This window comes from Manacus candei, unplaced genomic scaffold, assembly GCF_025592945.1.
Source record: "Manacus candei isolate 608988 ecotype Guabito, Panama unplaced genomic scaffold, ASM2559294v1 h1tg000024l, whole genome shotgun sequence".
NCBI lineage: Eukaryota > Metazoa > Chordata > Aves > Passeriformes > Pipridae > Manacus > Manacus candei.
In genome coordinates, this window is record NW_026138072.1 from 4482552 (window position 1) to 4506451 (window position 23900).

A 23900-nucleotide genomic window follows, 5' to 3' on the forward strand; every position below is an offset into this window, starting at 1 on the left:
TCCTTCAGCTGATATCAGAGCTGCAGGAGGTTTCTAGAAAAGAGAAAAAGCCACTGGGTTTCTAGAAAAGAATCTGTTCCTCATTACCTCAAGATGAGAGAAGGCACATCTTAATGAGATGTTTCTCCTTTTCCAGTCAATGGGAACTTCACCAGACTGTCACAATTTCTCAAGTATGGTGGATAGTGGCTTAGAAACTTCATCTTCCAGTTCCCTCATGACCCACCGATGTTTCTCATCAGGTCCCATCAACTTGTGCACCTTCAGGTTTCTTAGATGTTCCCTAATCTGATCTTCTCCTACAGTGCAATGTTGTCATTCTCCCAGCCCCTGCCTTGTCTTCTGCAACCAGTGTGGCTGGAGCACTCAGTGATGAAGACTGAGGCAAAAAAACAGCCCTCATTTTTCCTAGTCTTCCTTTTCTTAATAACGTGCCACTGTGCCTTTGTTAGCAAGAGAGGAGGCTTTGCTCCAGTAATTTTGTGTGAATCAAAGAGCCCAAATATGAAATTGGAATAATTTTAAGCAAATAACTGAATGATATGTTTTAAAGGCAAAATAGTATTATTACTCAGATAGGAGAAGAGTTTTTTAAAGGGGCAGAGAGTTATCAGGACAATTTCATTAAATTAAAAATCAATAAAATATTAAGAACTATTCAAATTAAATAAAATCATTGAAGTATATAGAGTTTAAACTGGTCTGTTGGTTTCTAGATAATCAAAAAAAAAAAAAAGTTAAGAAACATGAAAAAATAAACCCGGTATCTGATAGAAGATTGTACTTATTTTAAAAATACTATGAAATATTCCCTTTGTAGTCAAAATGTGTTTACAGAAGTAAACAGCCCAAGGAAAGAAAATATGCCTTCACATATTTTTTTAAAAGTTTTATTTTTTCATCTGAAAAAACCTAAAACTAGTAAAACTTTTGCAAGAAAACACAAGATATTTTGAATACAAACCAGTATAAATAATATTAAGATGTTGCTGTGTAAAGGGCATTGATATGTATGAAAGTCTGAAAGATAAACTTAAGCTAGAGAAAAGAATAAAGAAATGTTAGAAAATCTTCAAGATCATTTCCTGTTACAGAAAATAATATTATAACTGTGATTCTTCCATTGATTAATCCAAAATCAAAACTGAAAAGGAAATTGAATCCAAAAGCCTGATAAAGGTCTAGGAGGGTTTTAGACCTGTTTTCCTACAAGGTAAAAAGACCTAGATGAGAAACTGTGAGCTGTATTCATCATTAGCCATTGGAGGGAGGTGCAAAGATTTTTCATGAAAACACACCTTGTTATATCTGTTGCAAATTGTCAAAGAAAGGTTTCTCTGATACAGAACATGACTCACAGCATTGCTGTTAACCTGAATGGAGCTGGAGTTGTCTATTCAACACTGCTGGTGTGAAATATTCTTCTCAGCTATAGAGTTTTATCTAATTTCTATTACAAAAAAGTAATCTAAGCTATTAGTTTGTTAGTTGTGATACAGATAATTTTAGTTGCAGCCTTTTTAAGTACAACAACTCAGTTTAGGATAAAGTGATTAAAAGTGCACTACAGTGCCCTTTTGTCTTAGCCCCGCAGGTTTCATTTTGGTTGCTTTGGAATAGCCAGAGATGATACAATTTGGAAAAATGTATCATGCTTATCCAGCCCAACTGTTACTTCTAAAAGTAATCAAAGTTTCCATGCAGCAAAAAGCTAGCTGAAATAAATATCCTGAGATGAACCAGAGTTTAGAAATTTTTCAGAACAACCTCATACGTTTGCTCCTGGAAGAAACTTACTATTTTTCATGAACAAAGAAAAAAATGCTAAATAAATATGTCCTATTTTTAAACCACACATTATTCCCGGAGTCCGTATAATAAAGTCCTTTCAATTGCTGTATATCCTTTTCTGCTCCTGAAACCGCTCCCATCCTGATTCTTGCTCCTTCACACTACAGAGATTTCTTTCAATTTGCCAGAATTTCCAGACTGACCTTCAGACAGCTTTCTTCATCCTTCCTCAGACAATACCTCTAAATCTTCCTGCAGTACTCCTTCCACATAATTGGAATCTACCACAGAGTCCTTGTGTCACTGTAGTAGCACTAAAACCGTAATTCAGGTATTTTCTCAAATTATTCACACTTCTGTGGGGAATCAAAAGTTAGCAATAATGGATGTAGTTTCTTGTAATTTACAATTTTGAGGTGATTGTCTGTGCAAGTCCACACACATTGCCCTTTACCACCAGTTTCGTATATTATATGTAATGGCAAGAAACTCTTAGAGGCCATGACAAGGAAGGATGTGCAAGAAGTCTATATACATAACAACTGTAAAAATGTTCCAAGAGAGATATAGACAATGTGGACACAGGACAAAATGGTTGGTCTACACAAGCAGTTGCCTTCAGGAACTTCAGATCTAGACCAACAGCCTGCCTTTATAATTGTATGTCATCAGTACTTTGTATCATGTTGTTTTTATCTTTTACCACTTCATACCCACTCGTTCCACTTCTTTTTCATGAAGCATCTTGTGTCCTCTCACCCTGAAAAGGTCATAATCTTTCTGCCTTTAATTTCTCTCCAGCATCCAGCTGTCTCCCACTCAGGGCTATCAGTGTTTTTACACTGCAAGCTAATGAATAGCTCTGCTGGTGTTTGGCTTCAAAGCTAATAGCCTATGCCAAAAGGGATATATGCTTCTCAATGAAGCCAAGGAAGCAGCTGGCAAGGTCTGAGCTTTCCAAATAGCTTAGATTCCACCCTTGCAGCTTCAGATGTGGCTAAAAGTTGACTAATCTAAACCTTGGATAGCCAGGTGAGAAATGGTCTTCCCCTTGCTTTTGAGAGAACAGGACAGTGTTCTTATGAGGAAAGGAAGATCATACAAAAGGGAGAGAAAGGCTAGACAAGGGAAATATATAAATAATATAGAGAGACGACATGACAGAAAAAAATCAAAAGAAATGTAATAGAGTCATAGAATCATTTAGTTTGGAAAGGACCTTTAAAATCACTGAGGCCAACTATCAACCCAACACTGCCAAGTCTACCATTAAACCATGTTCCTAAGCCCCTCACCTACACATCTTTTAAATCCCTCCAGAGATGGAGACTCCACACTTCCCTGGTCAGCTTGTTTCAATGTTTTGCAAATGTTTCCGTGAACAAATTTTTCCTACTATACAATCAAAACTACCCTGGCAAAAATTAAAGCTGTTTCATCTGTCCTACTGTTACTTGGAAAAGGAGACACTGATCACCACCTGCCCACAACCTCTGTTCAGGTGACTGTAGGGAGTAATAAGGTCCTACCCTAAGCCTTCTTTTTTCCAGCCTAGACACCCCCAGCTCCTTCAGCCACTCCTCATAGTAATTGTGCTCCAGATGCTTTGCCAACTTCATTGCCTTCTCTGGACACATTTCACCACCTCAATGTCCATCTTGTAGTGAGAGGCCCAAGACCAGACACAGCACTTAAGGTGCAGTATCACCAGTGCTGAGTACAGAGAGACAATCACTATCCTGGTCCTGCTGGTCACACTATTTCTGATACAAGCCCGGATGCCACCTGGGTCTTCTTTGCCACCTGGTCACACTCTGGCTTCTGTTCAGCTGCTTTTGACCAGCACCTGTGGGGGTGTCCTTTTCTGCTGGGCAGCTTTCCAGCCACTCTTCTACCAGCCTGTGGTACTGCCTGGGGTTGTTGTGACCCAAGGGCAGGACCCAGCACTTGGTCTTGTTGAAACTTATACTGTTGGTCTCAGCCCATCAACCCAGCCTGTCCAGATCCCTCTGCAGAACCTTCTTAGACTCCAGCATGTTCCCATTCTTGCCCAGCTTTGTGTCATCTGCAAACAGACTGAGTGGGCTGGGCCTGATCCCCTGGTTGTCCTATATATGCTGTGTGATGGCACTCAGGATGATCTGCTCCGTGACCTTCCCCTGCACTGAGTTCAGGCCTGTAGTTTCCCAGATTCTCCTCCAGGCCCTTCTTTTAAATGGGTGCCATTTTTCACAACCTCCAGTTGACTGGGACCTCCCCAATTAGTCAGAACTGACAACAAATGATGGAAAGTGGCTCGGTGAGCACTTTCACCTCCCTCAGGACCCTTGGATGGATCCTATCCAGCCCCATAAACTTGAGAATGTCTAAGTGGTGTAGTGGGTCACTGACCATTTCTCCTTGGATTATGGGGGCTTTGTTCTCTTCCTTCTCTTTGTCTTACAGATCAGGAGGCTGGCTACCTGAAAACAACTGGTCTGACTATTTATGTCCCCTCATGTAATAAAGGCTGGATGTTCTCCTTGGCCTGTCTTTGTTGTTAACATATTTATAGAAACTTTTTTTTTTTTGCCTTTTACACCAGTAGGTAAATTAGTTTCTAGTTGAGCTTTGGCCTTTCTGATTTTCTCCCTACATAAACTTATGACATTCTTGTAGTCCTTCTGAATGGCCTGCCTGTTTTTTCGAAGGTTATAAACTCCTGGATTTTTTCTTGAGTATGACTCTCTCTGTTCAGCCAGGCTGGTCTTCTTTCCTGCTAGCTCAATTTTCAGCACATGGGAACAGCTTGCTCCTGCACCATTAGGTTTTTTTTCTTTAAGAATGTCCAGTGTTCTTGGACTCATTTGCCCATCAAGACTGCCTCCCAAGTGACTCTCTCAACCAGTTCTCCTAAAGACGTCAGTCAGCCCTCCAGAAGTCCAGGGTACCAATTCTCCTTGACACCTCTCCTTACTTCTCTGAGAATCAAAAACTGTCATTTTCTGATCACTGTGCCCCAGACAGCCTCCAACCATCCTATCACACCACCCTTCTCTGTTCAAACAACAAGTCCAGTGGCATCTGGCAACTCCTTGATGGCATCTTGACCAGCTGTGTCAGGATATTGTCTTTCACACATTCCAGCTGTCTCCTGAACTGTTTCTCTTTGCTACGATGCTTTTCCAGCAGACATCTGATAAGTTGAAGTCCCCTGCAAGAACAACAGCTAGTGATTGTGAGACTTCTCCCAGCTGCTTATAGACTATTTCATCCGCTTTTTCTTCCTGGTTGGCCTAGGTGGTCTATAACAGACACCAACCATGGTATCTGTTTTTTAAGTAAAAACTTGAAAAGATGAATGAAACAGAAGAAGAAAATCTGCAAAAGAATGCATTAATAAACAATGATTTTGTGATTACCAATACTGACAGATGTGGAAGTAATTTATCTGACATATCTAGCAAATTGTTTGCAATTATTCTTTGCAGTATGCTTGAATTTGACATCATATTAGACTTGATTTTTCTTAATAGTGTGGGGCAAATTTAGGGAAAGAATTATTTACTCATCAGTTCAGCTTTTATCAGAACTGACAGTACGGTAGAGTTCAGTAAATAATCACATGAATCTTTTTTACAAGGACTCTCTTGCTATTAATAGCATACAGGCCCCTTATGTACCTGCAAGGCAACTTCTTTAGCATGCATAGTCCAAGGAAACACTTGTATTTAAACATGGATAGAATGATCAGCAAAGCTTAGTCTATAGTGTGCTGCAGTTTTCTTGGGTTTTATCCAGCAGTTCTCCAGGAGAACTTGTCAGTCTGGCTGCTCACCCTTAGATACTTTGCCAGTCTGATACTTTGGCAGTTCTGAAAGGAAAACAGTGAGACTTCTGGTAGGGGGGTATTGAACTGTTAATAGGAAGAGAGAAGAGTAGATGCAATTGAATGGAAGGACAAGGGGTGATAGGTTGTTTCCAAATCTCTGAGTCTGTGTCTTGAGGTCTATCACTTTTTAACAAATTGCAAATAACAAGGTGACAAGTTGCAAATGCAATCTCACACAGACACAATCTTTATTTTTAGTCTGGAAATTGTCCAGCTTTGAAAGAGAAGACAAGGTATTTCAGAAAAGCACCATCCTACCTTGTGCACTTAGCATTCTGTACAGGTTTGGGGTTTTTTTCTAATTATCTCTAGTCCTTGTATGCTTTTGCATGTCAAGCCCCTTTGGCTAGTGAATCTGCAAATAAAAAAAAGTTTCTATCTGAAGCCAGAGGTTCCTAAATGCCTCACGGACATGTTTTCATTACAGCTGTCACACTGTGCAGTTGCCAAAGTCTGTTGTGACAAATCATAGCTCTGAAGGTAGATTAGCAGACATTTATCATCTTTATTTGTGACAAAGAAAATGCAAATGTATCTTAGCTGATTGTTTGTTTCACTGAATCCTACCGTCCTAACTTGCATCACTTAAATCTCCTTTTGGTTTCTCCTTCCCCATAATTTTCCAGAACAAGTGTGAACTGAGAGTGTACATAAATATATAATTATGCATTCTCTCTTGCCCTGCCTACTTCTGATGGGGTTTATCATGTAAGATGAAAAATAAGTGGAAAATGTTGTAGCTGACATTTGTAATTTTTTTGACTGAAATTTATGCTATTCTCTCACATATGGAGCAATATATGCAGGAGCAAAAGGTTCTTGCTCTTTATTAGGTGTTGTTCTTCTATATATTCTCATATAGTTACAGAAAAAGCAAGGCTGAAGGCATGCATCCTGATGTTCTAGGTGCAGAGACTGACCCTTATAGTGAGAGAGTTTATTTTATGATCTTGAGCCAACCTCGACAAAGTTTTGCCTCTTGCTGCTATTGGGCTACAGAATCTGTTATTCTGGAGACACTTAATCACTCATGATCATCAACCCTGAGGTTTACATTAGTGGGTTTTTTTAATCTTTTTAAAAAATGTTCAGATTCCACACGATTTATCTGTGGAGGTGTAAAAAATGCACGTATTCACAATATGTTTGCACCTTGTAGACATTTCTTGTGACACTTTAGGAAGTAATGCATGGACTCCCACTGTGATCTATGGATAACAAGTTTATGTCCCCTGCTTTGGCTATGATGACTGAAGAAATAACATACATGAATAAATAGCAGATGAGATGTACAAATTTCAGCTTGCTTGAAAAATTTATATTTAGGAAAGTTAAACTTCTTCCTATTTTTAGAATGAACATTCTTCTCAAGTCAACACAGTTCTCACAGGCTTTTCATCTGCACATGCAGACATATCAAGAGAGGAATATAGTTTGATGTATCAAATTATTTTCTACAAATGAGGATGAGCCATATAATTTATAAACACACTAACAGCAGACAGCCCACTGTATCAAACCAATTCATTGCCAGAAGCAGACTTGATACTGTGTCATGTGGGAAAATAGCATTTTCATTTCCCTTAAAACAGAAGATGAAGTCTTCCTACATAAAAAATTAGTAGTAATTCTGCTTTCAGTTTTATTCAGAATTCCCTCTGTGCGTGCCACCATCCATTCCACACAATGTTGGTAGGCAACAAAGAAGAAGTCTGCTTTTAAACTTACAGTACAAAAATGTTGAAAATCGGATTCTGTTCCTTCCATGGATTTTTTTTTTCCTTTTTTTATAATTAAAAGTGCGTTTTTCCTTGCAGTTATTGGGTGATATTGGGTGATATTTTTAATATGAACATTTGATAAATTAATTCATATTGTGCAATAGCTGATGAAGTATCTGAAAGATCCTCACAAGACAGTGATGGAAGATTTCAGAGATGCTCCTATCCTCCCTTGCCCAAGTCTTTGAGAGGTAGTTTATGCTTCTGCTAGCAATGTTTAGTATACCAGATACCATATTAGTTCTATAATGGAAAATGACTGTAGTACCCAGCACATATTAAAATTTTTGCAAGAGTCAGGCAGAAATTTCTTTGCTCCCTAAATGAAAGTTCTTTAGGTCCATTCAGTTTTTAAGGAGTTTTCTCATTGTTGTTTGGTGTGATTACAGTTGTAGCTGTTCCTGCTCTACCTTTCTGCTATCACCTGATCTGAATTTAGGAGCAGGTTTTAGGGAATGGAGACATGGCAACTGCAACCTTGAGATTGTCCAGCATAAGAGCAAAAGAACCGGCTTCTGCATTTGGATGCCTCCTCTCCATCTCCCTCCTCACTCCTCCCATTTCACTGTTGATTAACCTCCCTAAGATTTTCATAGCAGTTTTTTAGTCCTTGTAGTAGATTTGTGACATAGGAAGAGCTTTCTTGGTACTGGTATCCTAAAAGCTTGTAGCAGTATCATTCTGCATTTACATGAAGAAGAGTTTAACAAGCTGAGAAGCAAATTTTCTGTTCACAGACTCAAAGAATCACAGAATATTCTGAGTTGGAAGGGACCCATAAGGATCATTGAGTCCAACTCTTAAATGAATGGCCCATACAGGGACTGAACATACAACCTTGGTGTTATTAGCACCGTACTCTAACCAACTGAACTAATCTCAGGGTTTAAGGTGCAAAGAAGGAAACAACATGCTTTATTTACTACACTATTGCTATGAAACAAAGACCTTCAACTCTAAATAGCAGCACTTGCCTATGTGATGGAAGTGCATCCTTTATTTCTTGTTTAAACAGTAGACAGATTGTTTTCACTGTTCAGTCAATATGAATGTAGTATCTGAACTTTAAGCTTTTCTTAGCCTCTTGATGTACTCACTGGAAATGCCAACTTAACCACATCAGTTAAAACAGAAAAATTGTGAGTTTTCAAAGCTGATTTTTTTTCTTGGTTATTTGCATATCCAAAATAACATTTTAGTTTGTTGGCTCCAAAATTTCTCTTACATGTCCAAAAGGTCTACTTGGTAGAAATGTCATTCCATTAATTTGGTCAGTCCAGACAATGCTTCTGAAATCTTGGAGAACCCTTAGGATGTAGGATATATGTCAACCCCCCTGGAACAGTCTTAACTGCTAAAGCAGCATCAACCTCCCATCCTTCATGGTACCATTGGTTCATGCTGAAAGGTAAGAGATGCCTTTTTTGCTGCTTTTGATCAGGTTCTCTGTGCATTTTATGTCATTGAGACAGGGTATGTTCTTTCCACTTGAAGCATCCACCCAATGGATTCCATACGCAACCTATTAAATTAGATCTTCTTGAAATAGAGCACCTGTAACTACTCTTTAGCACTTTCCAGCTTTGGCAGGAAAGAAGAAGATTGTTTCTTGTTCTACTAGTGAATTTTCAACATTAGAGAAGGAACTCTAATTAAGTGCACAAATAGTCTATTTGGGCATTATTGTGGGAGTGCAAATCAAAACTGTGTCTGAGGCCTGGAGGGTAAGACATCATAACTGTAATCCATTTATATTTTAGGAACTGAAGAGCCCTGAATCCATAGTAGCACTGAGACAGCAGGTCTTCCCCGTCACAGAAAAATGACCTGTGATTTCACCCTTGGCCATGTCCCTTCCACCATCCCTCACTCGGAATATCCAGGAGAACCTCTGAGAACAATGTCTCTTGTTGCCTGTGACAGGGCAGTTTGCAAGGGAAGGCTTTCAGTATTTTCAGTCATGAGAAGAAACAGGATACAGCCCTTGTTAGCTTCATATGTAGCAAGAATTCCTGGAAGTGTAAACCTGCATTATTGGCAGAGCCTGTAAGAGCTAGCAGGCTCAACTATGAGAAACATTCATTGAAAGACTAAATAAATAGACTAAATACCAGCAGTATATGATAAGATGATAAGCCTTCAGGATGACCTAGTTGGACTTTCACTACCTGAAGGGAGACTACAAGAAAAATGGAGAGAGACTTTTTACAAGAGCATGTTTTTAAATGAACAGAGAGTAGGTTTAGGTTGGATATTAGGAAGAAGTTCTTTCCTGTGAGGGTGGTGAGGGGCTGGGACACATTTCCCAGAGAAGTTGTTGATGCCCCATTCCTTGAAGTGTTGAAGATGAGGTTGAATGGGGCTCTGAGCAACCTGGCCTGGTTAAAGGTGTCTTTTTTTTTGTCCACCTGACCTTCAGAGAGTGCTTATTTTGCCATGTGAAAAAATGAATATTATATGAATGCATAGGCTTTTTGTAAAAAGTTAAGTAAAAAACCAGCATGAGCTTAGCCAGACATGAAGTGCAACTGAATAGAAAATGCTTTTAAATATGTATGAAAAAAAATTGACATTTAGTTACTTCCTGATTACCTAAATAATGGGAGGCAAGACTTAAATACCAATTACTCTTTGGGAAAATTATTATTTTACCATTAATAGCAATGTATTTTGGCACCTGTCAGTAGGCTGCCGTGATTTTGTAATGGTGAAATTCAGGACTTTGTAATGGTTTCTGTTCCAGTGACTGACACACTGACAATTCCCTTGAAACACTGAATGCAACAAATAGTACATAGAATTTTCAAGGAAATATTTGACAAAATTTGTGTCCAAACTGACAAAAGTTTCCTCTAATGTTCTCCAACACATGGTGCAATTTTAGAAAAAACACTTGTGCCAGAGAAGCTGTTTTTAGTTGACTTTTAGAGGACTGCAGCTTGTTCAAACTTCATCTGGCTGTTACTCTCCTGCTTAATCCATGATCTGTATCTACTTTTAGGATCGGTGGAGCACTGCCAACAGTCTTTGCCTATTTTTCGGAAGTGCTTGCTCGGGAGAAACGAGGTGAACACCTGAGCTGGCTCTGTATGTTTTGGATGATTGGTGGTATTTACGCTTCTGCAATGGCTTGGGCAATAATTCCTCATTATGGTAAGAAAACAGCACCTTGTGATTTGTAGTTCTTCTAGTGTGAAAGTAAAGCTCTTGAGGTATATCTTAAAAGGGGGTATTCATGTCTGTTCTCAAAATACTGACCCCACTTTTGGTGAATATAGTAAGAATAGGTTGTACCCTAAATAAGAAGTAATTTATTAAAAGAGACAAAAATTAGCCAATATCCATGTTTAGTCAGATTCTTTAAATTACTGAAAACCTGAACACATGAAAATATAATTGGTTTTACTGCTGAATCTGGGGAAAATAGATCATGTGGAGACTTGCATCAGAGAAAATAAATTTTAAATTGCTGTATGTCAAATTGGTGCTTATTTTGATACAGAGATAAATTGTCAATTATACATTATTGAGAAGAAGAGTGAGAAATTTCTTAATGTTTGCAGTGCTGAAATCTGAAATTAGTCTGAAAAGAAAACTGTGCAGAATGTTTCTTAGTAGATCTTTTTAGTGGTGTAAAAAAAGGTATATGGAACCGAGTGCACTTAAATGTGGTAAGGATGCATAAGGGCAATGGCTGAAGTTATACACACACACAATATAAGCTACATTGTGAAAGAGCTCTTTAATTGCCCTGACATGGTTAAACATAATATGGAGGTACAGATTCAATTCTGAGTCTCTTGGGCTTGCCTTTCAGAAGAGTTAAGTGCTCAAAGGTCTCCAGTGTTGCTGAGACTGCTCAGGGGTTCTTAAAAATCAGCTTCTCAAGCACTTCTCCCTGGCAGTCCTCAAGTGAGTAAAGCAGCACACTGAGTTAGCTGGCATCCAGAGCAACTTTCTTTAGCCAAGCAGTGCAGTTTATCACAGTTAGATTGTGAAACAGAGGACAACTTCATAAGGTTTGCCCAAAGTCATTTAAACATTTAGCAAGTGGTAATGTCCAGAAACAAATTACAATAATGCGGACTAATCAAATACTTAGACTGTTGCATTAAAATTAATTTTAGAGTCCAGTACACTCAACCTGAATCTATATCTTCAACCTTGCCTTTGACTTTGAATAGTTGGAATCAAAGAGAGGAATTTTTGCTGATAAGGCACCATGCGGATTCTTTTTTTCCAATTAGTAAATTGCTTTGGTTGCCAAGTATGGTTTTGCTTTCCTATGGATTTTTATTTTCTTTATCTTTCAGTTGAAAATGCAAACATTATGACAGACTGATTTACAGAGGTTGTTTAAATATAAAATTGTAGATTTTATAAATAACTCAATATCCTCTACTGAGGTACTTCTAAAACATCACATGGCAGTATATCTCAATGAATAATACAATTCCTTCTACCAAAGCAGTGGTACTAGAGAGAAAAATTTTCTTCTTTCTTTAGCAGTGGAAGAATATCAACAACAAAAAACAATGCTGCACAGATTTTTTTTTTTGTGTTGTTTTTTCCTCATGTGAAAATATTTGTTAAATAACATAAGAGAAAAGCTAGCCATATAAGTCACTTTTGCAGTTTATTAAGGAAAGTTGTAATAGTCAAGAGGAGGGCAAAAAAACCAAGCTGTAGACAAGAGAAACAATCCTTTCTCACAGTAAAAGAAGTTCATACATCATTTTGATGGCAAAATTGTTTATGGGTTCTGATGAAGTCTTAAAGTTGTCTTTACTTATAAACCAGATTTTTTTTTTTTTTATGTTGTAAAGTTTAAGACTAGTGTCTTAGTTCCTAGTGTAAATGCGAAACCATTCCAGTTCATGCATAATGTGTTGTTGTCATGCTACTGTGCTGAGCTCGGCCACTGCCAAGTGCTCGCAGAGCAAACCCTGCTCCAGCATTTGGAGGGTGTGGTCACACATTCCTATATCCTCCTGGAAACACTCCACGACAGAGGAATACCCGTGCAGATCTCTGCACCCTTTGTACAATATGCATTTAGGAGGCTCGTACGGTATTTTGTCTTTTACAACTTCTTCATTGTTTCTATGGATTTATTTTGCCAGAATTAATCAAAGATAAAGATTTTTCTCCAAATCACTTCCAGTCCATCATTTACATTTTCACTGACCAGGAAGCAAAACATAATTATAAACAAAACACCTGCTTCTAAACCTCTTTTATATAGTGTGTAGGGATTTCTGAGCTCTCTGCTTCTCTTTTGAGGAGTAAACCATGTTGATTTTTCTCAGATGGACTCAGAAGTTACTCAACAACAGTGAATGAAGTTGCATGAAGTTGAAAAGAGGTAAACTATCATTGAGCATAGTGGAATTATTCTTAAATTAATAGAAAGACTTCAGGTCGACACAGTAGAATAATTTCAAATATTCTTTTCTTCCCTCTTTTACAAATGTATACCTTTCATTTTTACTGCTTTTTATATAAACCACTTCAAAAAGTCCTAGATTCAGAAATATACATTATGTAGCCAAGGCAGTCATGGAAGCTATGCATGCAAGTTTACTAGTTGAACATTCAGCTGTATCTTTCAGTGAGAAAACAAATATTGGGTTCTCTGTATGTAATAGTTTACCTCTGTTGTTAAAGCAGAGCAGGAGTGTGTGAAATATGGGGAGAGAAGAGGCTCTGAAACACAAAATAAAGTGTAGCTAACAGTTGTCTTGGCATCAGCATGTCGTTAAGTGAGGAATTAGCATGATATACTGCTGCAGTGACCACATATTGAAAGGCTAATATTATCTGGAGGACAAGCATCACTGTAGTAGGACTTTTGATTACTGTATCTGTTGGGTGTTGTTTAAAAATTGAAAATGGATATAGACTTGTTCAGGGTCTCCTAAACCAGAGCTCAGGCCACAGAGAAGATATTAGAAGAAACATCTGCAGAGAAATGCTTCTAATTGCAGCTAATTAACAAAGCCCAGGTTAGGCTGCTACAAAGAAATTGTTTTATGCATACTTATATCAGGCTGGATAGGAAGAAGAATAATAATTTGATAAATACTTTTACAAATGCAACTTTAAATTTAGCATTATGTTTCAAGGTTACATTAGTTCAAAGATCTACTTGGTCTTACAATAGTCTTTAAAATGTTCATTTTCCAAATAATGAAGAATCCTAAGACTCAGAATTTCCATTTAAAATCTAGACAGTGATATCTTAAATTTTTTATACCAGATTTATGTGTTAGTCTGAAAATAGAAATAAAAAAGAACTATGAAAGTTGTTTTATCAGTTAAAAATAAACAAACAAACAAAAGTTGTGTGCCATACCCTATGTATTTTTGTAAAAATCAGTCTCAATTTTTATTGTAACATATCTCCAAACTAATAATAGGAATCTGGATAAGGATTTCTTTTATTAACTTCTTTTATTCTTAAATCTTATTCCTCAATAAGAAGGGGAGTACTTGTCCAAAAAGAAATTAAATTGCAAGGCAGACAACAGGATGGTGCAGGTGCCCAGGCTGCTACAGTGCAAGCTGCATGTGAGTTCTGAAGCTTTTCCCACACTCTAACACGCCACTTCTGGTATGTACCAGAGGAAAGAGGAGATAGCCATGTCAGATTACTGTACTGAACGAGTCTCCAAAGTATGATCAGAAACAGAGACATTAATTCCATATATATGCACCGAATTCCAATTAAATTAGGCTGGATTATTCCCTAAAAGACTGTAAATTTAATAATACAGAATCAAGGAAATAGGAAAAATACTTCTTTCTGACACACTCAATGCAAAAAGCAGATACAAGTGTAAATATTTATTCAGACCAGTGTAATCACATTGCATAACAGATCTTCATCTAAAGCATTCATTTTTCATCACTTGAGTCTTTTTTCCCACTGAATTGAGGACCACTTACTTGTGTTCATAAGAGAGGTATTTAACACCATTAAGGAAACAAATTTGGAGTAGAAAGAACTGGAATAAAAAACCTAAGGGAAAAGCATTCAATTTCAGAAGTGAAGATTTCTTGCCTGGCTGCAATGTGTCTCTCTAGGTGTAAGTAGGAATGTATTAATATGTTCTCTTTTCCAGCAGATTTTTCCATTACATCAGCATACAACTGATGTTTTATTCTGTGACTGAAAGAAGACTAGTTACAAATTATATTTCTACTTCAGTCATCAGAATTTTACTAAACTAAAAAAAAACACTTTTTTCTGATTTTTTTTTCTTTTTGAGACAATAACTTCTTTACAGTAACATAGAACTTAAAAACGCAGACATAAAGGTGTCCAAAAGATGCATTAACAGTTGATTTGCAAAATGCTATATTTAAAATATTAACAATAACTTCTATTTTTAAAATGTATCATTATGTCTCCCACTTTCCTTACTTCTCCCATTCTTTTCCTGGTCTGCAAAATACCTTATTTCTACTTTTCTCTGAACATCTTTGCCTATTACTTTTCTCCAATCAATATAATTAGATGAGTTTAATGGACAGAAACTGGAGTTTAGTTTAGATAAGAGAGAAATTAAGTTTTATATACAGATGTAATATAGTACTGACATAAACTGACAAATACATTTACAGAATCTCCATCACTGGAGGTTGTTAAGGGCACATCAATTCACAGTCTGTTCTCAGTAGTTTAGAATCACATTAAATTCACCAGACCTACCGCTGGAGACCTGTTCTTAATTTTACTTTCCATAAGTAGATAGGTCCTTCCATAGGCACAGGAGTCCATAAATGGCTTCTATTTCTATCTAAGTGTAAATGTGATGAGAGTGGACCAATCTGTTTTTCTTTCTACTAGGAAGTGGCTTGCAGAGTTGCCTGAAAAACATTTCTCATTTTGTAGCAGAAGATTGTTGAGGTGAAGCAGATCAGTTCACCTGAAGAAAATAACTTCACTGACAATGAAAACAATCTTTTCTAATTAACTTTTTGGGTAGGTTGCTTGAGAATAGCTTTTGTAGTGTTTTACATGTCATGTTTGCTCTGTTCTTGTGTCATCCAGCTGGAGACAAAAAAGAAAAATATATCTTCAAAACTACAATAAAACCCCCTTCTGTATGAAACTGTCGTGTACTTTACTGTAGTAAAATAAGCAAGGAGGTAAGCAGAGCTGCTTGGAGCAACTATGCAAATGAGGAGATGGGAGCTACTGGCTCACTGTGCAACTCACAGCATGTACAGCACCAGGCGATGTTAATGGAGGAATTAATCTCTCAACCTGATGCAGATTTAACTGAGAACATGATGGCCTAAAACTGTGGAGTAGCAATGAAGTCAGTAAACCTTTTAATTCCCTTATTCTGTCTTGGATTTTGTTGCGTTAGATGGTTTCTCAGTGGCACATGGCAGCAGCAGTATCAGGGCAAAACATCCTATGCCAATGGTACCTAATATCAGTGTGTTTATAGCTGTAGGGCATAGTGAGTACTAGTACTTGATGAGTAATAAAAACAGAATATCTTAGGAGCCACCCATCTTCCAGCACTTCTGATGAGCAGAACTGGATCCTTTTGAGTGATGGGAGCTCTAAGTGTGAATTTACAGATTTCAGTTTAGCCTGCTGGTCTCCTCCCATTATAAGCAAAGTGGAGTCAAAAGGTGAACTATTGCGGTGATGATTATTCCAAGATGAATGCCCTGAAAAAATTGTTCCCCAGTACATAAATGCTAACGAGATATGTTTCAGATAATATGAGGAAGAAGTGTAGCTTTTTACATTTGTCAGGCTTTATTTTTATAGAAATTTAAAGGTTGAGGAATTATTACTAAGATGAAGGACTAGAAGCCAGATGCTTTGCTAGCTGCCTGTATAGGCTACATTTTTTTCAACAGTAACCCATAAACTTGGGTATCTCAAGGTCTAGTTCAGAATTGTACCTGGATGAGTATAGAAAATTCTTGACTACTTTGAAAAATTAGGGTCTTAACCTCATTATTACTTGTCTGTAAAAAAAAAACCCAAAACCACTCTTTACTTTTTTGCTGAAGTTGCACAGATTGGTATCTGGAAAGCTTCTCTGGACACAGTTTGCTCAAGTTTATCAACTTCAAAGCGTCAAAGTTGATGGTAATGTTGTAGATAACTGACTGTTACTTTTACAGTAGTCACCGTATTTCAGGTATTTATTGTAGAGCTTCTGAATTTTCAGCTGTGCATTAGAGGTGGGTCTGAGCATCACAGGAACAAGTTGATTTCATTCATGACTATTTAATCAGCTGCTCCCAGCATTTCCTCAACAGTGAGGTGCCCAACATCCTATAAATGTTTTATGAACCATAGTTTAGTCTTAGGGAAAGGACGACCAAATTCTTCCTTCTACCTATCCTTTACTGTAGTCCCCAGAGGGGAATCTGACTCTCTCTGATGCCATGTATCCATCCAATCAAAAGACCAGGATGCACCTATGTGATTTATAATTTAAAAAATCACACTTGCCTGCTTTCATATTGCTGCATCCCTGCAGTTACTGTGACAAAAATAACCAGTGAAAGAAACTATACTCAGTAGTCATATCTACAGAGGTGACTTACTGTTGTTCTTTGGATGTCAACTCCTGATTAATGTGAGTTAGAAACAGGAAAAACAGTTATGTTTGGTTTCTTTGTTCAAAGTTGGAGTGTGCTGAAATAGGATGCCATGAATGATTTAGGCATGCAAGAGGTGCATCAGTGATGTCTTCTTTAATCTTGCAGAAAGCAAATGAGAGAAAAGTGTGATTAGCTGCAAAAGGAAAAGGAATAAACTGCTTATTGATGATAAGACAAACTGTAATGAGCTGAAATTTCTGTCAAGGGGAGGTAGTACAGATAATGAGAAGAACTTTATGATGGTGCATTGGTTAAGCATCTGAATAAAACTGCTATGGAAGTCATGAACTCTGTCATTGAAATTCTTTAAGAACATATTTCAATAATATTGCACGGGCCATTGTTGATTCTGATGGAACAAGTCGATACACTGGATGCTCCCTCAAAGTCCTCTCACCTCTGTTCTATTAAAGAGCTACTGTTGCTTCAGAGTGTGTTGGGGTAGACCAGAAAAGAGCAAATGAAGAAAAAAAAAAGACAAAAGAAGGAGAGAAATTAATAAATTAGAATTAAAAAATAAACAAAACAAACAAATAAAAGTAATCCCCAGCCAACGTTAGACATTCCCAGCACACGTAGGAAAACACCTGTCTTTATCAAACTATTCTAGCTGGTAACTCCAGAAGGAAGACAGAAGGCTTCTCAGCCAAACAACCCTTCACTCATAGAAATAGGAATTTACAAGTTGACCCTTCTTTAATTTTTAAAATTCTGGACTCTCAATTAAAAAAAAAAAACCCAAACCAAAACCCAAAACACAGAAACAAACAAACAAATGAAAGCCGAAGACATTGTTTTTCTTACTTTCCTCAAACATTTCTCTAAAAATATGCCTTTTCATGGTAGTTCGGAACAAATTCAAGCCAAAGCAAAAGCCGTTTGGGAAAAAGCTGATCCCAGGGCTTCATTTTCTATTATATGGTAGTTTCTGTTCTTTGCAGAAGATAATCTGAATTTTATCAGTTGTCCAGAACAAAGAGAAACACCAAAGAAGATGGCCTGAGGAAGAGCTCCACGTTTCTTTTCTCAGTTGTAAAAAGCCCATGAATGCGTGAATCTGTAGAATTCAAAATCAATATTATGTCCTTTTTTTAGACTTGGACGAAACACGTGATCCAAATTTTAAAACCAAGAGCAGATCTTCATATTTTCTTTCTTATACAATTGCCTTTCTGATACATTTTCTGTCTTCGGAATCAACCTTAACCACTGAAAAATACCATTTGAGATTTTAAAAGTTGAAGCTTTGTTAAGGTAGAATCTGCATTTGCTATGAGACTGTCCTAGGCTGAATAAATGGAATAGATCAGACATAAAGGCATCTACTACATAATGCAACATCCGTTGATCTGTTTTGCATTCCTCTAAGAGACAAAATGATCCTCAATGTGCTGTGCTTCCACTCTGCAAATACTTAATGCACTTCCATTAATCTGGTATTCTGCAGATGAAGCTATATCTATACTTTTTAAATCTGAATTAATTGAAGTGTGTACAAGGCGGTTTTAAAGTTAACTTGAGTTATCAACTTCTATTCATGAATTGTTCTTCATTTGAAATGATCCTATGAATTAGATTACACTGAATGTGTACAAAAAAATCTTCATCTTTAGAAACAAGACTGATAGAACATAGCATAATTTAGAACAACTGCTTATGCAAATCTAGCCAGGAAAGCAAAACAAATCACTTTATCAGTTTGCTATTTTCTGTGCCCTAGTGCAGGGTTTGATATGGTCATTTCAATGTTTATATTTGCAAATGTTAGAAGCTTAAGTAGCTTTTAGCACATCTACTTAATGAGCACTAAAGATGCTCATTAGTGAACTTCAAATATAACCTTTTCCTGAGCACTTCAGATTGAGGGCGAGAGAAAAAAATTGTTTATTGAGAGGTTCAGTAAAAATCTAGCAAATTACTTTGTGAGCAAAGACATTACGAGGCCCAGTGTCCAAGGGTTCCTGTCAATGACCCTGTGATCCTGGCAAACTCCTTTTTCTCCTTTGTTCCCCCATATTTCTTACAAGGCACTATGACAGTACTTCGAGTATGTCCTTGCTTTTTCAAGATCCCTTTCTGCTATAGTCTCTACAGTTACCCTTTCTTTTCCTCAGAACTGTGCTGTAAGAAACATTCAGATTCACGCACTCTCACCATACTCATGGCTGCATTACAGCCCTGCTCTGGTGTCAGGGAGAAAGCCACATGTTTTGACTTAGTCAGACCAGTGCCAAAGCTGATGGATGGTGTGGCTATGTTGTGGTCCCATTCCCCAGTTTGGCTGCAGCATTCCTGAAAGACCACTGACATCTCCTGCCTTTTCCTCCATCTTCTGATGGGTTCTCTCTCCTCCACCTGGGCACTACGTTTTACAACACTTTGGAGAATGTGTATTATCTTTGAGACTATTTTTTCCTGTGCTTTTTGATTGAAGTAGGTTAATAGCTTTAAAGGATGCTGGTGGAGGAACTGACAGTCAGGTGAATAGACTGTTTCTATAAACACCACTGTTCAATGCCATAAACATAATTTTCCACAGAAACCATTGTAGTAGTCAACCATTCTTATGACAATGAAAAAATGTCAGCTTCTCAGCCTCGGTTTTAATGAAAATTCAGTTTCACACAATGAATTGGTTTTGAGTATACTTTAAGGAAAATTATACCCAAGTTAACGAACCTGCCTTAGAAGCCTGGCCAACAGAAATATCTGCAGTCTCAGGCATTAACCTTGCTTTTCACTTTCAGAAATAAATAGGATGCTAATCTGATAAGATTTCTTTGTTAAAATTTTTTGTGTTAGAATGACAAAAAAAATTTGGTTTTGTGGTTGGTCTACAACACATAAAAAATTCATGTGATTATTTATATACAAAAAATATATTAATTTTCTCTGGAACTTAATATGGCAGTATAAATTTGTCAATCATACTTCCGTATTGTTTCTGTGACTTATAAAACTATCTGCTTTGAAGAAGTTAGTTATTGTCCTTTTAGAAACTGTTTCTTTTCACTTTAATAATATATTCTGTCTATGGATTGGTGGATATACAACTGGAACATAATTTGGATATCTCAAGGTCTAGTTCAGAATTGTACCCAGATGGGTATAGAAAATTCTTGACTACTCTGAAAAACTGCAGTGCAGTTGCCTTCAAAATAAAATTAACAAAATCAATTGCAGAATGACATTAGATTTTTTTTTCCCCAGGAATTTTTTTCATTCTTTTCCTCAAAGAAAATATTTTATGTTAGTTTTGAAAACCATTCCACCAAGGTGGAATTACTATTCAAATATCCCTGCCTACCAGAGTATCTGAATACAGTATCTGACAACATTATTCTTTCTGCTTATAGTTATAGGGAGGAACCTGAACAAATATATGAAAAAACCCTTACAGTGTTGTGCGCTTAGTATTTTCAAGACAGCTGTGTTTTTACACAGTACAAAGATGGCAGCAGAAAACAGTATGAAATCAGCAATGAGAAACATCAAGATTTCATTAGTGAGGACTCTGGGCTGGGCTTTCCCTTCCTGGTATCCTCAGCTTTGATGATGGTCTAGGTGAGGAGGTGCTTCTTTCTACTTGCTCTCTGTTCCTTCCTTGCTGTTTGAGTCAGTATTATCTCGTTTCTGTGGCTGTCTGTCCATAGGCAAAATCCACCTCCCCACTGCCAACCTTTGGATATCTATGACAGACTATTACTGAGGATCATTAGTACTTGGTTTGTGAGTGCAAATAATATTTTGTTGGAAGTGTTTGACCAAAGTTTGAATTCAAGGCTTCTGAACCATGGTTCACAGTATGTACAGAAAAGCTCCACATATTCAGCTAACCAGGTTTGCTTAATTGACTGCTGTTAGATTAGAAGATAATTCTTAGAATGAATATTTGGTCTAATTGTTAGATCACATATAGTGCCTGTTCAGTCTGTCTCTCTTGCAGTGATAGGATATTATTCCTTTTCGTTTAAAATTTTTAAAAAAGAGAGAAAAAGAGGCAAATGAAATAGGAAAAAAGGAAACAAGACTTTAATCACAGCACTGAAATCCTCATTAAAAAAAGATTTTTCTTGAAACATCTTTCAAACAAATAAAATACAATAAAGTTAAATTTTGGCAGGGTTTCTTGAATTGCAGAGATGTTCTGTTGTTACACTGCAGCAGCACACAAAAGGTAAAATGTGTACACTAGTAAAAGACATGTCCTCTCTGTATTCTTCAAAAATTGTTTCAGCATTTCAATTAATGTTTTGTTCCTAAGTTAAGCTAGATAAGGAGGCCCCATTTTCTTTTCATAAGCAGCAGTGCCTGTTTCTGATTGTCTTTTTTGATTAATTGCTTCTCTTTTCTTCTTCTCCATGAGCCCATCCTTTAAATACCCTTAGTGAGGATGCACATAAATCATGGGGAGTCCTGGACCAGGACAAGAACGCATTTTCAATTAGTTTCCACAGCTAATGGCTGCTATTAGTGGTGTCTACAGCAACTCACCACATCAAACATAGCACAATTTGTGAACTCAGAGGTATGGTTAGGCTGTGGAGGCACCACACTAAATACATAGATATCATTGTATTGGTATTTTTCATATAGGTAGGACAACAATATGAAGTGATTTTCTTGCAGACAAGTGTTTCCTTTCAGACTCTGTTCATAATGTCTGCTGCACAGGGCATTTGACAATTTTACATTGTCTACTTACAAAAGCAGAGTTTGTCTGCTCTTGGCGATTTACTCTTATTGTACTCTTCAGCGCTGTCCAAACAGATGCCCAAAATTCATGCACAAGTAATTTTCCAATTCTTAAATAGAGTAGTGGAAAACACTAAGTACATGCAGGAGACTACAAGCAGAAATGTTAACAACAAATCAAAAGTAAGGTCATAGAAACGAGGTTTGAAACACAGTTTAGTGACATTTGATTGCACGATCTCAGTGCTGACACTGGCCATGATATTTTGAAGCTCTGACAGCAACATCTTTTAACATGTGGTCTCCTCCATTTCTTCTGAAATTAATTGCATCTCTTTGAAGCATCATTTCTGAAAAGCTTGACATGACCTTTTCTTCCTAGACTGACAAGCCTCTAAGTTATGATATTGTCAGAGTTGTGACCAGCAGATTTTACCTCTTTGTTTTGCAGATTATGAAGTGCCTTCACTGAACAGCTGCACAGAGCCAGACCCAAGCCAGGACTTTGCAAAAATGCATGAGTACATAAATCTCTGGGGCCACTGACTCAGTCAGCCAAACAGTCAGATCAATTATATGCCTCGGCCCTTGTAATGAGATTTTCAGTAGTATCAAATAAATATTAACCCTTGGTGGCCTATTCTTGATAGGGTGATTTGTGCATGGTTTTGGTTGGGGTTTTTTTGTTTGGTTGGTTTTTTTGTTTTGATTTGGTTTTTGTTGGGTTTTTGGTTTGGTTTGGTTTGGTTTATTTGGGATTTTGTTTTGGTTTTGGTTTTGTTTGTTTCTGGGTTTGGGTTTGTTTTTTTTTTAATATCTGAGTACTTAGAACACCCTTTTTGTAGCTGTTAAGCTTCCATTGTAAGCTCAGAGTAGTTACTGTATAGATTTTGTTCGTATTGGAAAAACACGTTTCAGTTTTTAAGCTCACTCTTTATCTGGTTGTGAAGCTAAGAAAATTCAGCTACTGCTGTGGTTTTTGATAGCAGGGATTTCATAGAATGCTTTTAGATCATATAACCATAAAAAATTAAAACAAATAAATCTTTTATCCAGAGGTCTTAGTTAGCCACTTTACAGATCCATTTGAAAAATGTCTAATGGTCATTTAATTCAGGAAGGTCATAAACCACTGACCTATTGCATCCCAGCACTACTTTTGATTTTTTTTCTGACTCAATGGTATTACAAAGGCATTGGGAAGTTTGCAACTGTATATATAAAAGTCTTACATCAGAGCACTTACAGCAAGTGTTGGTTTCCATAGGACTGAGAATGGTGCCATATGATGTAGCTTTATATCAGATCTTTGACAAAAAGGAGAAAATTTTCCAAATCCAATTTAGGTGCAGAATGTGGCAAAAGCAGACATTTAAAGGAAAATTAAATATTTGAGCTTTTGATTACATATCACAGCTGTTTTCATGTTTGGCATCTGAACCTTGGACAAAAGTTGGCTTGTGTCCATCTCCATAAATTTCTAGTCATCTTGGGCAGTTTTCTCTGAATAAGGGTCATGAGTGCCTATAAGGGAAGTGCAGAACCTTCTAGCCTGTAATATGCATATTTACTTACTTAATTTATACTACAACATGGTGTTTCTGATTTTAAATTTCAGGAACATGCAATTTACATAAGTTTTAGGAGAGTTTTTGTCCTGATTTTTATTTTATAAACTGTGAGGTAGAGAGGAAGAAAGATATTTTGAGGATGCATGAAGCAGAATATTTTAGAAACACATATTTAAGATCTAAGCAGAAAATTGCAGATTTTCCCTGGCAAGCTTTCAAAATCTATGCTCATTATCCAGAGACTGTAATGAGTGAGGATATACCCACTTCTCAAGGAGTATAATGATATTTGCATTCAGAATGAAGCCATGTTGAAGTTATTCAGACTTGATTCCTGGTAATAGGTGTCTGAAGTCTGGCAAAATTACTCAGGACAGAGGCAAAACTCTTAAAGGTGATCAAAGCAAAGATGTTGCATGATGTGTTGAAGTGCTTTGAGATTTGACAGATTTTCAGTCCTATAGGATAGTTACATTGCAACTGTGTTCAGAATTCCCAAAATACAAAATTTGAAAAATGGAAAATTCTCAGTGGCCAAACTTTAACAAA

At 37.0% G+C, this 23900-nt stretch overlaps 1 protein-coding gene across 1 annotated transcript in view; it reads left to right on the forward strand.

Annotated features, from left to right (window-relative positions):
- The window catches only part of SV2C (synaptic vesicle glycoprotein 2C), a 114739-nt gene that overhangs the window by 52082 nt on the left and 38757 nt on the right, over positions 1–23900 (forward strand). Inside the window, exon 4 of the mRNA XM_051788219.1 lies at positions 10445–10596. Coding sequence (XP_051644179.1) covers positions 10445–10596 — 152 coding nt within the window. The remainder of the gene's footprint in view (positions 1–10444; positions 10597–23900) is intronic.